At 40.4% G+C, this 18469-nt stretch overlaps 3 protein-coding genes across 9 annotated transcripts in view; all 3 read right to left on the bottom strand.

Annotated features, from left to right (window-relative positions):
- The window catches only part of LOC101426922 (protocadherin alpha-C2), a 220423-nt gene that overhangs the window by 171940 nt on the left and 30014 nt on the right, over window positions 1–18469 (bottom strand). The window lies entirely within an intron of this gene.
- On the bottom strand, window positions 405–7003 carry LOC139436107 (protocadherin alpha-10-like). The gene is made up of 2 exons (XM_058285848.2): window positions 4435–7003; window positions 405–2856 (listed from the first exon to the last, which is right to left on the bottom strand). Exons 1-2 carry the CDS (start codon window positions 6829–6831, stop codon window positions 2833–2835), a joined length of 2421 nt encoding a protein of 806 aa, XP_058141831.1. The 5' UTR covers window positions 6832–7003; the 3' UTR covers window positions 405–2832.
- LOC101442929 (protocadherin alpha-10-like) lies at window positions 7612–15820 on the bottom strand. Its single transcript, XM_058285860.1, has 2 exons — window positions 12653–15820; window positions 7612–9942 (listed from the first exon to the last, which is right to left on the bottom strand). The coding sequence occupies exons 1-2, from the start codon at window positions 15041–15043 to the stop codon at window positions 9883–9885; spliced, it is 2451 nt and encodes an 816-aa protein (XP_058141843.1). The 5' UTR covers window positions 15044–15820; the 3' UTR covers window positions 7612–9882.

Here is an 18469-nt window from a genome sequence, read left to right as displayed (position 1 = left end):
GTTGATCATGTTCTGTGAAAGGTTGGAATCTTTGGGTGCGGAGACAAATTTTCCTTTTTCACCTTTTGAGTATACAGCGACACCATGTGACTGACTGAGAACAACAAAGATCTGAGGTTCCTTTTGGTATGGCCACTATCCCGTTCACCCCAAATTGTTTCTAAAATTCTACGTTTTTTCACCCCAAGTTGTTTCTAAAATTCTATGTTTGGATGTTTTCATGGATCATTTGTAAATGTTCACTTAGTTAATAGATTGATATTAGCAACAAACCACAAGTACTTCTGTTAAACTGTAGTTTAATAATAGTGTCAACTTCAAAATCTATCATATTCTCTCAAAAGCTCCATGTCTTTTAAATAAGTTCACACAACAACAGAAGATGTCTGGAGAAAACATGACACTTTATTATTTATTTATTTAATGTTCACAGTACTTTTATTCAAAATAGCTGGAGACCCTTATCAATTTTCACAGATTCATACACAGATGTTAGTTACATCTCAATAAAGCTGACAAGAAAATAGCTAGAAATAAAAAATCTATCATAAGAAAGTCATTGAAATACAGTATGTTACAAGCTACTTGTTAGCTATCATAGAAAATAAAAAATAATATATGTCATCCCTACCTTTAAATAGTTTAAAACTCCAACTATTTAGATGGCTTTCATTTTATTTTCACAAGCACTCCATTGTAGGTCTTCAGGAGACAGTCAAGAGTTCCCTCATTTAGTAAAGGAAAAGATATTGAAATAGTTTCTATTATTAATAAAAATATTTAATTTATATAAATTATTTCAGTAACAAATGTTGTGAATACTTGAATTCATCAGAAATATGGAAGGTGTCTCTGTTTTGGTTCCTTGATGCTTAAATGTAATGACGTCCTCAGACATCTGCTCTCATTTCCATAACATGCTAAAAAAGGCTTGGGTACACATTCCAGAAAGTTTTATTCTAGCAGGAGTAAAGCGTTTCCATGTAAACTTTTGACACCTCTAAATTACATGATATTCTAAGACGGCAATAGAACACTAATATGAAAAGATTTCAAAGTGTACTGTAGCCTAATCTCATTGGCTAAACTCAAAAGAATATGAACTCTATACTGACCTTTTGGTTTTCCTCTAAATCTTTCCCTGTAGGCCAGTTAGTAGTTACTCAGAATATGCTTCTCTTCAGAAAATCAGAATGGTGACAAGGATGGAAAGGGGAATCAAAAGAGTTTTCATGATTTTTTAAAAATTCAAGACCAGCCTTAAGGTAAAGCAAGACACATATAAGACCCTTCAGGTAGTTGTGAACAAGTATATACAGATTTTATAAGTTCATTATAGTTCAGGTGAAATTTTCACCTCTCCTTTTACATGTAATAATAAAGAGAACTGAGGTGTGAAAACTTCACTTGACTAGAAATGAATAACCTCTTGGTAAGATGGCCAAGAATGGTGCCACAAGTATAATTTAAATCAATATAAAACTAACTCTTAATTAATCAAAAACACATTTGAATTTTGAGGCTATAGGGCTGATGATTTAAATTGTCTAATATTGCTACCAAGTTTCCGAATTTTGAGTTTTCCATTTTCAAAAATAATTCATTGTACCATAATTGCAAGGAGTTTTTAGGAAAAAATATAGTACTTTATGTAGCCCTCACATATTGTTAGACATAATTAAATTATTGAACAGATAAAAACATGCAAAGTTAGCTTAACACTTAATGGGGAGCCAGTGTAGCTCAGTGGTTGAGCACCAGCTTCCTACATACAAGGTCCCTGGTTCAATCCCCAGTCCAATACATCCCAATAATAATTATAATAATAATTAATAAAAATAAAGTTATCTTAAGTCTTAAACAACTGAACTAGAAAATAGATTGAAATTATAATTTTACAACATAGAGTTTAATCCTGAAATTAAGAATAAATAGGAAAAATGCTACATTTGTAAACATTAGTCCAGGAAACTTGAAATTATCTAAAATGTGCTTTGATTAATTATATAATATAATGATTTTCAAAAGTTTAAACTATATTAAAACATTCCAATACCTTTAATAAATTGAATTGACCATGAGTCATTCCAAGTATTTCATTTGGAGATGAACAACAATGTGAGACCTGCTTAATATTCACATTTATATATTTACAAAGTTTCATAATAATAGTATGGTTTAATCACTTTTGAGTCTGAAATGTTTTTTTATTTTATCTTCTCTACTTTGAATACTTAAATGTTTTTAGCCAGTTAATATTGAGGTATAAAAGTTCTTGGCCTGAGGTCCAAGATTAGGGCTCAAAGAGGGTGTTTGTTCATGGATTCCTCCAACGTCAAGACAAGCAGTCTGCTGTGTAGTTTTAAGGGGAGAATGCCTAGCTATGGTTTTCATCAGATTCTCAACGCATTCTGGGATTGTCTCACCCTACATATAGCTAAGAAATACTGAACGACTTAGAGGTAAATGATCTTTTCTAGAATCTTCAGATGTCACTATAACACATGGAATAAAAATTTAACAAATGTTGGAGACAAAGCACTTAAAGATAAAGCATAATATGAGATGCATGAAATTAATAGTAGTCAATAGGCATTCACATTAACAGATTCTTAACTAGATGAATTCACAAAACTTATGAAAGGATGCGTAAGAGCATATATTACAGATAATTATAAGCTTATATGCATGCTTTGACTGAATTATTTTATTTGCTCCAGCTTATTTTGAAAGTATAAATCAGGGAGCTCTGTTGATTTGTGGTGTTTGATAAATCTCTTCCCATCTTATAAAACAAAAATTTTTAATAGACAGAACTCGAAGTTATATTGCTTAGAGTGCAAGGCTGATTTTGTTCTGCAAATAAAATGAAAATAGGTTTTATCACAGTCATAGAGACAAAACTAAAAACTATTAAATGAGTCATTAGTTAATGAAAAAATTAATGAAGGAACTAAGAATGTTCAACACCATAGAAAAAGAAGAGCAAATCATTTGATCCAAGCATGAAAAAAATTATTTAATAGTGTGAAAATATCTTGGGAAAAGGCTGCTAGAATACAAAGATGAGCAAACTTAATCTATGTTATCTACATTACTGAAGATTAGAGGTGAAATGAAGTGACATGGGCGATAATTGAGAAACGGAAATTATTTTGAAATAAGTGAAGAAGGAAAACCATTTTTCCATCTTACTTCTTTTCACATTTTCTAATGAAACATTAGGAGAAAGATTTATTGGCCAAAGTAATCTGTTGCTCTATATAACTAAAAGACTGAATAAGTGTATCATTCGGCATTTCACTAACAGAACATTGTCCTTCTTAAAAATGGTTAAAATAGAGTGTTTGTGAAAAATTGTCCATGTGATGATGGTAGCACAACATTGCTAACATAATTACCAGAACTGAAATATATATCTGACTGTGATTAAAAGAGGAAATATTAGATTGCATATATAGTAATATAATAACTTTCTTTTAAAAATCCTTGGAACCACACTGCAGAGTGAACTCTAACTTAAACCATGGACTATAGTTAACAGTACAGTTATAAAAACATGGTATCATCATTTGTAACAAATGTTGCACGCCAATGCAAGTTGTTAATAATAGGGTGGTATAATCATCCATATGGAATCTAAGCCCCCTCTTGATCTAGAGGTGAAGAGGACATCACCACCCCAGGGTCCACAGAATGGAGGAATAAAATATGGACTAGAGTGGACTTACTGATATTCTACTATAAAACTTTTGTGATAAGTAATAGAAATTTTAGCATCGAGGTGAAGAAAGTGGCCATAGTAGTTGCTGAGGGCAGAGAGAGGGTAGAAGAGATATGATGTGGGGGCATTTTGGGGATTTTGAATTGTCCTTAATGATATTGCAGGGTCAGATTCTGAACTTTATATATCCTGCCATAACCCATTGAATGTACTGGGGGAGAGTGCGAACCACAGGGTAAACTATTATCTGTGCAGTACAGCAGTGCCCAAAAATGTGTTCATCAAGTGCGATGAGTGTGTCACAACGATGGGGGAAGTTGTTGGTGTGGGAGGAATGGGTAGGGGGAGTATACAGGAACCTCTTACATTCTTTTTGTGATATATATATCTTCAAAAAAGTCAATTTACAAAAAGGATGTGGTGGGGGTGGGGAGTGGGATATATGGGAACCTCTTGTGTTTTGGGGTTTTTTTATGTTTTTAAAGTAACATTATTGTGATCTATTAACTTAAGTTTAAAAAATTAAATATAAAAATAATAATAATAGGGTGGTATATGGGCATCCTGTATTTTAAGTACAATTTTTCTATAAAGCCATATTTTTCTAATAAAATATATAACCCTTCAAAATATTGTTCATGAAATAAATTGGATTTTTAAAAATATTTAATATACATTTCATAAATAGATAAAATCTAGAGAAAACTCACCTGACCAAGGTGATTCAGTTCCGGCTCTTGCCTTTCCTTTTCCTCTTTATCCAGACCAGGGGGAAGGCTGGGGCTGAAGGCCATGAGGTCGGCCTTGGGCGGCCCCTCCCCAGAGCACACCCTCTGCCGCCTCTGCTGCGACGACGACCAGCTCCCCGCCGCGCTCGGGCACACCAGCGTGGGCTTCGCCGGCCCGCACGCGCCCCCTGCCGGCGGCGCCGAGCAGCGCAGCGCCGTGTACAGCAGCAGCGTGAGCACCAGCAGGCTGGACACGGCGCAGATGGCGACGATCAGGTACACGTTGACGTCCAGCAGCGCCGCCTCGGCGCCCGCCGCGCCCGCCGACGCCCGCGACGACGCCTTCAGCGCCTGGCCGCTCTCCACCAGCGACAGCAGCACGGTGGCCGTGGCCGCCAGCGCCGGCTCGCCGTGGTCCTTCACCAGCACCAGCAGGCGCTGGCGCGGCGCGTCCGCCTCGTCCAGGGCGCGCGTCGTGCTCACCTCGCCCGTGTACAGCGCCACGCGGAACGCGCCGCGCGCGCCGCCCGCCGCCGCCTGCAGCTCGTACGACAGCCACGCGTTGTAGCCCGCGTCGGCGTCCACCGCGCGCACCTTCGCCACCACGTGGCCCGCGCCCACCGACCGCGGCACCAGCTCGCTCAGCGCGCCGCCCGCGCCGCCGGCCCCGGGCGGCAGCAGCAGCCGCGGCGCGTTGTCGTTCTCGTCCAGCACGAACACCTGCAGCGTCACGTTGCTGCCCAGCGGCGGGAAGCCCGCGTCGCGCGCGCTCACCTGGAACTGCAGCAGCTCCAGCTCCTCGCGGTCCAGCGGCTGCAGCGCGTACACCTTGCCGCTCTCCGCGTGCACCGACACGTAGCTCGACACGGCGCGCTCGCCCACCCTCCGCTCCACCAGCGAGTACGACACGCGCGCGTTCTCCTGCGCGTCCGCGTCGCGCGCCGACAGCGTGAAGATGTGGCAGCCCGGAGGGTTGTTCTCCTTCACGAACACCGTGTACTCGGGCTGCGCGAAGGCCGGCGCGTTGTCGTTCACGTCGGCCACCTCCACCGACACGCTGGCCGAGGCCCACAGCGGGGGCGAGCCCCCGTCGCGCGCCGTCACCACCAGCTCGTAGGCCGACACGCTCTCGCGGTCCAGGGCGCTGTCCAGCACCAGCGAATAGTAGTTCTTGAAGGTGGACACCAGCTTGAAGGGGACGTGGGGCGTCAGGGTGCAGGTCACCTGCCCGTTGGCCCCGGAGTCGCGGTCGGACACGCTGATCAGGGCGATGATGGCGCTGAGTGGAGCGTCTTCTCGGACAGGTAGTGAGAGTGAGGTTATCACCAACTCGGGAGCATTATCATTGATGTCCAAAATTTCTATCACAACTGTACAGTGACCAAACATTGGCGGGTTTCCTTTGTCAAGTGCCTCGATCTGAATCTTATATAACTTAGTTTCTTCAAAATCTATTTTTCCACTTACTTTTAATTCTCCAGAGGTTGGATCTATGCAAAAAGAAGCTTCTGTATTAGGGGAGATACCAGTTCCAAAGGAATAAAGAATATGGCTATTTGAGCCCTCATCCAAATCCGAAGCGTTAAATCTAATAACCAGTGTACCATTTCTTGCATTTTCCAGTAATTTTACACGATAGATTGCTTTGTCAAACACTGGAGCATTGTCATTTGCATCCAGAACTGTGATATGTATTTCCACGGAGCCTGTCAACTCAGGTTTGCCCCCATCAGTTGCTTTGAGCACCAAGAGAAGCTCGGAAGAGACTTCCCTGTCTAAATGCTTTTTTAATACCAGTCCGAGCGGTTTTACTTGCTCTTCATTGGTTGGTACATCCAGCGAGAAATAGTCATTGGGGCTCAGTCTGTAAGTCACCAGAGCATTGACTCCGACGTCTGCATCTGAGGCGCCCTCTAGTGAAAAATGAGAATCAAGAGCCCTAGTTTCGGAAATAAACAGATTCTTTTGTGTGGCTGGGAACACCGGCGGGTTGTCGTTAACGTCCCTCACCTCCACCTCCACGTGGAAAACCTGCAGCGGCCTGTCCACGATCACCTCCAGGTGGATGCCGCACTCCGCGCTCCGCCCGCACAGCTCCTCGCGGTCGATCCGGGAATTCACAAACAGAATGCCGTTCTGCAGGTTCACCTCCAGAAGGTCCCCGCGGCTCCTGGACGCCACCCGGAACAGGCGCGGCACCAGCTCCGCCAGCTCCAGCCCCAGGTCCTGCGCGACGCGGCCCACGAAGGTGCCGTGTTTGGCCTCCTCGGGGACGGAGTAGTGGAGCTGGCCGCTCGCCGCCGCCCAGGCTGCGAGGAGCAGGAGCGCGAGCGGCAGGCAACCCGATATTCCGCTCCCTGGTCTGGAAGCTAACATCATGCCTCTCTTTCTGGTTCATAGATCAATATTTCATGACTGGAAAGCGGTAGTCCTTTTGCGACCTTTGTTTTGAATCTTTGCTCCTTAGATCCCAGCCGATATTTGCAATATAGTTGTGTTTCTTGTCTTTAAAGCACCGAACAGGGAAGCTTCTCGTCCGGGGTGGTGATTTTCCTCTGTTAGAAAATCCTCTTTCTGGAGAACAACGACATCCTGTGGCTCAATATGTAAGTGCGATTGAGTTTTTTACTACTTTTGCTTTCATCTGCATTACTTTTTCTTAATTCCTTCCTATTTGTCCATGATTTCTTTTTGGACTTTTAAAAGTCTTACATTCTATTTCCTTTGTGTGTGACCACTAGTTCTGCAAGGGTGGTTCTGTATTACAAATTAGAATTCCAAGAAGAGTTTATCTTGAACATAGACATCCAAGAGACGATGGTAGTATTGAATAACTATATTATCATATTATGATACTAACTATATTGTCCTGTATATGAACATGAAAAATCCATATTGGTGAGATACTAGTGATACTGGCTTTTTTTAAAAAGAACTTTTATCAACTAACCATTCTTGGAATGGCCTTTAAAAGTCTACTTCATTTCTAACACTCTATAATTTCATGCTACTTAGTCTTCATACTATATTAAATTATTCTAAACATTTGGTCCAACTGTGTAAAGCATAACTGAATATACAAAATCTCTAAGTTACTACCTCAACATACCAGGATTTCAAATCAACGCTAATATGTAAGCTACTTATCAATTTATCCAATTTTTTTTTTGCTTTGATGTTAATAAATTTATCCAGCACTGACTCCTGGGGGGAAAAGATCATGTTTATAAGAATTCATCACATATTAAAGCTTTTTTTTCAATCACTGAATTAACTCAGACTGAATGTTGTAGTTAACACCCTGAAGGACAATTTAAATCTGCATTATATCCATTACTTATTTGACAAATACAATCTCTTTCTTTACCCCCCCCCCCCAAAACAAACACTGAACCAGGAAATCAATTTATATTTGTCTGTTACTAATATCCATTTTATTCCAGGATTGGTTTAAGGAGAGTAGTGTAAAGACCATTATAAATCCCATTCTTTTACTCAATTTTATTTTCCCATTTTTACCTCAAATACCCCCAAAAAAAAGAAATTTGTGTAACAATATTATCATTTGTAATAAAGCTTGTAGAAGAAACTAGAGTAGAAAGAACTTGAAGAAGAAAAATCTTTCAATCATTCTCAAGACTTTAAATAACCAACAACCAAATATCTGAACTCATTCCAGTAAGATGGCAGCCACTGAGAAAATTCCCAAATTCTTCACTAAAGAAAAACCTGTAACTGGGTTCCTAGGGAATGGTACTTAGGTTTTAAGTAAAAGTGAGCTTTGAGTCTTCATTTCGAACACATTAAAATAGCCAATTCAATGACTATAAATCTATGCCAAAGTTTCTAGTTTTAATTCCCTTTAATTTTTTTAAATGGTGGAAGTCATAAATTATAGACTCATAAACTTACATAAAGAAAAAAGCAAGATAAAATTTTAGCATAGGAAAGGTACTAAATTCAGAAAGAGCGATGACTAAATAATTTAAAACTTCCTCATATTTGCTAATTGAAATAACCCACTTCCTTTGGGAATGACTCCATGCTGAAAGTCCATTCCATTTTTTACTTATAGGATAGCTTTATTAATTATAAATAAAAGATAATTTTAAAGCCCTCAAATTCCAAGACTTTCATTTACAAAATAATTGTAGTGTATCAGTAAAACAATGGATTGGTTACTCAACGTGAAATAGGCTATCACAAATACTATGCCAACAAGAACTAAAGACCACTCATGATTGGCCTCATTTTAATGCCATCTAAGAATTAGCATGTTATAGATTATTATTAGAATAAGATATTTTAATATGGTTTTAAAAGAAATGGACCAATTCCCTTACTGGCAAAAAAGGTGAAAAGCAATCCTTGATTTGCGAAAATTTCTGGTTTTATACCTCTGAACTGGATGGAAGAAACTATCTACAAAGTTGGTTTTTTGTTTTGCTTTTGCTTTTAGGAACTGGGTGCCAGGGACTGAACCCAGGACCTTGTATGTAGGAAGCTGTCACCACATTGACTTCCCTGAGTTGGTTTATTCATTTGCTTTGCTTGTGTTTGTTTTTTGTTTGTTTAGGTTTTTTTTCAGGAGGCACCAGGAACCAAATCCAGGACCTCCCATGTGGAAGGTGTGTGCTCAACTGCTTGAGCCACATCTGCTCCCCATGAAGTTTTTAAAAATATATATCTTAATAACAGACCCAGTGGTAGACACTGTCAGACCAAAATCAGAAAATCTCTTTGCTATCTCTGAATTTCTCATTCTGAACTTTCATTTCCACCCTCCCCCTTTCTGTACTTCCTCCTCCATAAAATTTAGGATTATTATGCTGCTGGTTAAATGTTAATTTTGTTATGATAACCTTTTTTGTGAATATTTGCATTTTACAAGAAATCTATCTTAAAGAGGGCAAAGTAAAATAAACAGGACTAAATTGGTAAATGTATAATTCTATGTTTCATAATGGTTCAGATGAAGAGATGTTTTTGGATAAGACTTTCTACATTATAAAAGGCCAAGAGAGGTAGATGTAAGAAGAAGTAAGTTGATATACAAATTGATATAAAGTTAAGTATCACAGACGTTGATGGGTCTGGGGATTTATAACTATAAAAGCTCAGAGAAAACCAAGTCCAAAAGTGTATAAAAGACAATTTTAGGTTGGGAATCACAATATATACTTCAGGGAAAGACAGAGGTATGTACAAATTTTAAGTACATTTTAACTGTATCTTCTTTGGGTGTACTCTAAGGCATTATTACTCTGAGCTCAATCAGAGATGACCTTGTAAAAAAATTTAATAACACAAGAAACTACTGAATGAAAAAACAAAGTAATAGAACTGAAAAATACACAACTCAGTATATTTATACTTATATTAGAAATAAAAAGGAATTACAAAAAAGAAAGATGGGGGAGCAGATGTGGTTCATGCAGTTGGGTGCCTCCCTCCCACATGGGATGTCCTGGGTTCAGCTCTTAGTGCCTCCTGGAAGAAAGAAGAAGAAGAGGGGGAAGGAGAAGAGGGGGAAGGGAAAGAGGGGTAAGAGGAAGAGGAGGAAGAGGAGACAGAGAGCAGTGAGTGCAAACAATGAGGATTAGTGGGGGAGGGAAAAATAAATCTTTAAAAATGCAAAGACCAAAGATAACCACAGTTATATAATACAATGATGATCATTATCTCTTTGGAAGTTTGGGGCCCAACCAGCAAAATCTTCACCTCGGAGATTAAATGGTAACCCAAAAATTAACAGATGTGTTTTAGTCCACTAAATGGTATTTTAGGCAATTGCCAGCCTTCTAATACATTGCAATGTAGCCAAAATAAAATACCAATAACTGTGATAATTCACTGAATACTTAGGTATGTTAGCCTTTTGAAATAGCCAGAAGCAGATATCTGTCAATGTTGTAAATCACTGAACTGTAATCCAGATGCCTTGTTTCTTTAATTCTAATGCTATATGTTGACACTGCATAATCTCTACCCAGTAGCTGAACAGTAACAAGACAACTCATTACTGACCCCACTTGTGTCCCCTTATCTTGTTTTGCAACTCTAAAGTGGGGTGCCCTTACATGTAGCCCTCTTGTTGATTAATGTGAGTGTGCGCAGAAGTGACCACCCCAATTCCTAATTTATCTTGCTAAACCAAGGCAATTCTAATTGGACTTGGCTTGCCTGGCATGCTCAATAGCCTAAGCTTTAAACTTCATGTAAACTAACCATGTAATCTACCTGCAAATGTTCAGTAACTAGACTATCTCTAACTGCAATATCATCCTAAGATTGCCTGTCTTTGAATGGTATAAAACACTGAGCGTTTCTCCAGTTCAGTGAGTTAGACTTATGACCAACACACCTTCTGATCTCCATGCACTTGGCAATAAACTTTTTTCTCTCTTTGAAACCCTGGTGCCATATAATGGACCTTTCCAAATGCATTGGGCATAGAAATCCCGCATTGATAGGTATCAAAATCACCTCCTAACATTTAGACTACAAGACTTAAAATTATATGAAGTAAATTAACAGTTACCAATCTCTAGAATCTAAAGATATGAGACTTATGTGATTTTGGTGAACTCTTAAAAAGGAAAAAGAACGGGGGAAGCGGGTGTAGCTTATTGGGTTGAGTGTCTGCTTCCATGTAAGAGGTCCCGGGTGCAATTACTGGGATGGCTGTTTAAAAAGAAAAAAAGAAAACAGGAAATAGAAAACCTGGCATACTGCAAGATATCCAGGGGAATTTTTTTTCAAATATTGAGGAGAAAGTATATATTTCACAAATGTATTTGATATAATAACAAATATATTTACTCTGTGTTAATTTATCTTTAATCTCTAAGAGTTGGAGACCTACCATGTTACCATGTTAACCTGGAAGTCAATACCATGCTTATAATTCTGCCTCAGTAGTCTTTTTCTTTGATGCAAAACCTGACTAATCATTTCAGATTTTATTGGAAGCTATTTATGAAGTACATACTAAGCTGAGTAAGAAATTCAGTCTGAATACTGAAAATGAAAGGAAAAAGAAAAAGTAACTACTAAGAATCAGAGCCAAGTTGATAAATAAGTTGTATTATGAGTTATTTGGTAACACTGGATGTAATGAAAGAAAAAATTAGATCATGGGAATCAAGTAATAACATTTTCCAAAAAGGCATAATAGATAGGGTGGTGCGGACACCGTGAATTGAATTGTTTCCATTTCTGAGTCTATCTCATCCTACCAACCCCACTTCAAGATGACCAGAGAAACTGTTAACTAATGCATATACCAGATTAGTAGGAAAATTCTAGGAGGATAATTCAACTTTCTTTTCAGACTTCTAACATTAATTCAGACAAGAGGAAGCATTTTGCAGTCTCCTTAACACTGTAAATGAATTCCAAATGATCCCCATTATTAAACGTAATACGGCTAATATTTGAATGTCAGAAGCAATGTCCAAAACTCATAAAGTAACGGATAATGAAGAGCTGTTAGATTAACTTTGGTAAATAATTATGAAATTCATCTTTTATTCTGCTAAGAAAAGTGACTTACACACACTGAGCACAAGTAAAACCACTACTGAAATAAAGATGAAAACGCATATTGATAAAGACATTTGCGGTAACATTGAAAAAATAAAGACAAAAAAAAGACATTTGAGGAAAACGTGTAATCACAAAATATTGAAGGTCTAATGTGACATGTAAGTTATGTTCACTACTCAAAATTTACAGTGTGAGGACAAAAAACACATTTTGCCATGGAAGAGATATTGATTAGTGCAGTATATTTGTTCATTAATATAATTAGAGATCATTTTAAATACTTTGAAATTTTAATAATTAATGAATTAAAGTACTAAACTTAAAAATATTTACAACATAAAAAGATGGGTAATAAAATTAAATGCTTGTAACACGCATCATAAATCAAATATTTGTAATGAAAATATACACGTATTCAGAATACAAGTAAAATTTTAAAAACCGATCAAGCAGAGGATGATGTACTGGATATAAGAAGAATTTTTAAATGACCTAAAATTAACTATATTACAATAGATAATACTATAAATATTCGAAATAAGGAATATGTACAACTAAAGAATAAAGATATTTGTGGAAATAAAGAAAAATGCTGCGAGAGAAAATATTATTCACAAAGTGCAATATGAAATTTTGAAAAATAATAACCCACCTTCCCAGAGTGCTCCCCTCCAATAGTCTGTTCTTCCACATCAGGCACAGGACAAGGCGGAAGGCTGGGGCTGAAGGCCATGAGGTCGGCCTTGGGCGGCCCCTCCCCAGAGCACACCCTCTGCCGCCTCTGCTGCGACGACGACCAGCTCCCCGCCGCGCTCGGGCACACCAGCGTGGGCTTCGCCGGCCCGCACGCGCCCCCTGCCGGCGGCGCCGAGCAGCGCAGCGCCGTGTACAGCAGCAGCGTGAGCACCAGCAGGCTGGACACGGCGCAGATGGCGACGATCAGGTACACGTTGACGTCCAGCAGCGCCGCCTCGGCGCCCGCCGCGCCCGCCGACGCCCGCGACGACGCCTTCAGCGCCTGGCCGCTCTCCACCAGCGACAGCAGCACGGTGGCCGTGGCCGCCAGCGCCGGCTCGCCGTGGTCCTTCACCAGCACCAGCAGGCGCTGGCGCGGCGCGTCCGCCTCGTCCAGGGCGCGCGTCGTGCTCACCTCGCCCGTGTACAGCGCCACGCGGAACGCGCCGCGCGCGCCGCCCGCCGCCGCCTGCAGCTCGTACGACAGCCACGCGTTGTAGCCCGCGTCGGCGTCCACCGCGCGCACCTTCGCCACCACGTGGCCCGCGCCCACCGACCGCGGCACCAGCTCGCTCAGCGCGCCGCCCGCGCCGCCGGCCCCGGGCGGCAGCAGCAGCCGCGGCGCGTTGTCGTTCTCGTCCAGCACGAACACCTGCAGCGTCACGTTGCTGCCCAGCGGCGGGAAGCCCGCGTCGCGCGCGCTCACCTGGAACTGCAGCAGCTCCAGCTCCTCGCGGTCCAGCGGCTGCAGCGCGTACACCTTGCCGCTCTCCGCGTGCACCGACACGTAGCTCGACACGGCGCGCTCGCCCACCCTCCGCTCCACCAGCGAGTACGACACGCGCGCGTTCTCCTGCGCGTCCGCGTCGCGCGCCGACAGCGTGAAGATGTGGCAGCCCGGAGGGTTGTTCTCCTTCACGAACACCGTGTACTCGGGCTGCGCGAAGGCCGGCGCGTTGTCGTTCACGTCGGCCACCTCCACCGACACGCTGGCCGAGGCCCACAGCGGGGGCGAGCCCCCGTCGCGCGCTGTCACCACCAGCTCGTAGGCCGACACGCTCTCGCGGTCCAGGGCGCTGTCCAGCACCAGCGAATAGTAGTTCTTGAAGGTGGACACCAGCTTGAAGGGGACGTGGGGCGTCAGGGTGCAGGTCACCTGCCCGTTGGCCCCGGAGTCGCGGTCGGACACGCTGATCAGGGCGATGACGGTGCCCACCTGAGCGTCCTCTCTGACTGGGAGAGACAAAGAAGTGACAAAAACCTCAGGTGAATTATCATTTTCATCCAGGATTTCCACTAAGACGGTGCAGTGACCAACCATAGATGGGTTGCCTTTATCTGTAACATCCACATGAATTTCGTAAGTATCACTAACTTCAAAGTCAATACCATCATTTACTCTTATTTCTCCTGTCCGTTCATTCATTAGAAATTTGCTTCTTATGCTAGATGGGATCAAAGGGCTAAATGAATATGTCATTTCCTTATTTATTCCTTCGTCCGCATCAGAAGCGTTTAGCCATATTACTAACGTTTGGTTCGGTGGATTTTCATACATTTTAACTTCATAAACGGATCGGTCAAATACAGGAGCGTTATCATTGACATCCAACACCAAGATCCACAGAGATACAGATCCAGTAAGTTCGGGTTTCCCTCCATCGGTTGCAGTCAGTAACAGCCTAAATTGATGATTTTCTTCGCGATCCAGCAGTTTTCTCAAAACAAGCGCTGGGAATTTGCCTTTGTCTTTTTTGTTTATAATGTCAAGAATGAAAAACTCATTTGGACTGAGTTTGTAAGTAAGCATTGCGTTATCTCCAACATCAGCGTCAGACGCGCCTTCTAGCGGAAATCGAGAGTCAATCACTCGAGATTCGGGTATTGAGAGCTTTTGTTCTGTTACTGAAAATACCGGCGGGTTGTCGTTTACGTCCCTCACCTCCACCTCCACGTGGAAAACCTGCAGCGGCCTGTCCACCATCACCTCCAGGTGGATGCCGCACTCCGCGCTCCGCCCGCACAGCTCCTCGCGGTCGATCCGGGAATTCACAAACAGAATGCCGTTCTGCAGGTTCACCTCCAGAAGGTCCCCGCGGCTCCTGGACGCCACCCGGAACAGGCGCGGCACCAGCTCCGCCAGCTCCAGCCCCAGGTCCTGCGCGACGCGGCCCACGAAGGTGCCGTGTTTGGCCTCCTCGGGGACGGAGTAGTGGAGCTGGCCGCTCGCCGCCGCCCAGGCTGCGAGGAGCAGGAGCGCGAGCGGCAGAGGTGGGGCTGCTGCGCCCCTCGGTCGGGAAACCAACATCTTACCTTTCTTCTGTGTTACAAATCGATGAATCAGCGTCCGACAACACACACACTGTCTCTAAATTTTCCTGTTCGATTTCCTACATCCAAGTTTATCGAAATGACTAAGATCTCTCAGAACGTAGCTACTTCCTAGTCCTTGAAAAACAGTGGTTCATGCCTTTGTTCTGAAAAGCCATTTTGCGGAAGACAGCGACATCCGGTGGTTTAATGAGTAGGTACAATTTTATGTGTTTAACAACATGAGTTTAACAAATTCTCTTTCATTCGTATCTTTTAACTTTGTATTTGCCTATTTTTACCTCTATGGACTTTTAAAGCTTCACATTACATCCCCTTTTCATATAATAATTATCAGTGTTGATCCCAATTGCAACAGTTTCTTGAATGTACAATCCCAGAGAAGTAATACCTTCCCTAACCATATTATTAGCTGAATTTCAAAATGCCCCTCATATCTGCATAATACTGAGTGCACTGGTTTTTTGTTGTTGTGGTTGGTTGACACATTGAGGTCTCTTCAAGTTCTCATACTTTATTTCACTTCTCTTTTCCATTGTTTTTATATTCAGTAAACCTTATTTAAACATTAATTTCAAGACACCAGTTCTCTGTGCGGTGTTTGTAATTCCTATGTTCCAGATCACTGGGATGTAGAGAGAAGATCACCAGCTTCACCATCAGACATTTCTCCATTTTGACTCTATTATCCGACTTCAACTTACTAGCCTGGTCACTGGGAAAATCACTTAACCTCTCCCTATCTTGGTTTCCACTTTCACAACATTGGTATAACAATAATATGGTGGCTGTGAGAATTAGGACAATTTGTTATTATTTGTTTTAAATACCCAGAAGACAAAGTTTTAGAATTTATTTAATAGTTTCATCAATATCAGTAGTTTTTCATTATTCAGTAAAAATATTTTTTCTCAAAATTCACAGAATCAAATATACAGTAACTTAAATTCTCCATTAATATCTATGTTACTGGAAAAAAACTTGAGATTTCTCCTTTTCAAAGAAAAATGAAAACTTAAGAATAGGAATTTAGATCTTATTGAAAGGTTAATATATTTGTTTAATGATTTTTATGATTTGTAAAAGAGATTTTAAGAGATAAATAATTTTGAACTCTTCCAGTTGTTATTGAGAGCTGAGCAGTACAGCAACTATATTTAGGCATAAGAAAATTGACAGGAATGAGGGTCACTCAATTTCCAACTTATGTATGCTACTAAATACTGTTTTTATTCTTCCCTATTTCTATGGATTGAGTTCAGTGTCGACATCCATAAAAATTCTGATTTTAAGGATTATTTTTCTTAAAGCATGAATTAAGATGTAATAAGAGTTATCCATCAACATTATCAATGTTCACTTTCAGCTACTATCTGGAGGTTAAAAATAAGTCTATTGTTGATTAGTCATCTCAACACAAAATCATGATAAAAACGAAACTTCATTCCAACCAATGTGTATCTTACACCACCAGGTAATAAGATAAATATCCCAATAAGAGTTTCAATATTGAATAAAAAGTAGAACAAGTCAAATTATATCCCTTTAACTAACAGGAACGTGCTTTCTCAGGCATCTGAATAGGGCCATGCACCTAAAATATTAGTTGTTTAAAATGCAAATTTGCTGGTACTACCCAATTCAGATATCCCAAGGTGTAGTCTGGGAATGAGAATGATCCATGAGGACTCCAGGTGTTGCTAAAAGCCTTTAGCAGTAGCAGGTCTAATGCTAACCATAGACCCCAATTTGCCTGGAACAGGCCTGGTTTATGTCTGCAGCCCTTATGCTTACATATAATGCTCCTTACACTTTCAAAAATGACCAAGATTGGATGATAACTTAGGTAGTTCCCCCTATCTAGCAAATACAATTTGAGAAAGACTGATATAGGGAAGTTTTATTATTAGTTTCATGATTCTTGCTTAAATCGAGGAATGTTACCTATAGAAGCATCCAGGGACAGTTGTTAGGCAAAATACTTAAATCTTCCATGCTTTCACATCCTGTTTTGCACTTTCCAGTCTTTTAGAATCCCAACCTCCCTGGATCCTAGTGTGCTGTTGCTTCTAGAGATCCAAATAAATAAATTTCTTACTAAGGTGTTCAGGGCATATGATAAGAGTCTATACTCTGAGAGAATACAAAGATTAATATAAAGGACTAAATTACCAATTATGTCAATCCAGTCACCAATAATAAGGACTAAATTTTGTAATTATGGAGGGCATAGGAAGTACTCAATAAATGCAACTAGTTCTAAGAGACTAGAGGAGTTACTTTTGGGCAAATTTCCATCATTCCTCAATCCATATAACAGAATCAAATGCATGGGCCAACCTCAAGAGGCATAAGAAACATGAAAAACTGCAAGAACAGAGATATTTCAACGTATGACTCTGGCTTCAAGGTGAGTTGTGGTGACAGATGAACATGAGAGTTAGCACAATTCCCCTTGAAGCCACAGCTCACCTTGAAGCTTTGACTGCAGCAGTTCAGAGAATATTCAAGTCTCGGAAGAATAAAATGAACAAAAATAGTGTTTTGTAATATGTTCCAAACGTGTTCTATAGGGAAAGAAAATTTTCCAAAAATATTTTATTTCAAATGAATTTTACTTGCATTTTCATGATTATACTGTGGCTTTATTCTCAAAGACACACTGATTTTGCTTCAAGGAGTTTTTAAAATAAAGAATACCTAGTAAAATATCTGACATAATATAAAATGGCTGAAAAATATAAATATAAATCACATTTTAAAAAATCACCATAAGTACAGAGTAAGTTTTTGAAAATAAAGTAGGAAATAAAATAGAGCTTGAACTAATGTAGTGTGTAAAAACCACCAATTTGAAAGTTGCAACTACAATTCACTGTAACATTTAATGACTTCGGAGGTGCACAAACTCACTGCCAGGAGTGTTTTTTGGACTGAGAAGAAAGAAAAATCTGACCTAAACTATTAGGGGTAATTTTTAAACCCCAGAATATAAATTTCAAGAGAATTGAAAACCTATAATATTTTTAACTGCTGAAGCATTTTATCACTAAACTGAGAAATTTTCAAAAAAAAAGGAAAAACTCTTCTGGAGGAAAGAAAGTGCATGGTTTGATACCGATATCAGATTAAAATGAATTTCAAGCAAGTTTCTAAGTGTAGAAAATGGTCTATCACTATTTTCTTATAATCTACATTGTCACATATTTAGTAACATATTTTATACAAGTGGAAGTTAGGGTAAAATTTGTAAAACTTATTGTGAGAATTAGCTTCTTAAAGGAGAACAATCATTTTCTAGAGTTCACTGGAAGTTGTTTATTGAAATATTATAGATACTGAGTAATGCTGAACAATCATATCCCTAGACAGATATCACCCAAAGAAAGTTAGAAAACTACGA

This window comes from Dasypus novemcinctus, chromosome 2 (assembly GCF_030445035.2).
Source record: "Dasypus novemcinctus isolate mDasNov1 chromosome 2, mDasNov1.1.hap2, whole genome shotgun sequence".
Classification (NCBI taxonomy): Eukaryota; Metazoa; Chordata; class Mammalia; order Cingulata; family Dasypodidae; genus Dasypus; species Dasypus novemcinctus.
Note: the sequence above shows the minus strand (reverse complement) of the source record. Positions and strands in the feature narration are given on the sequence as shown.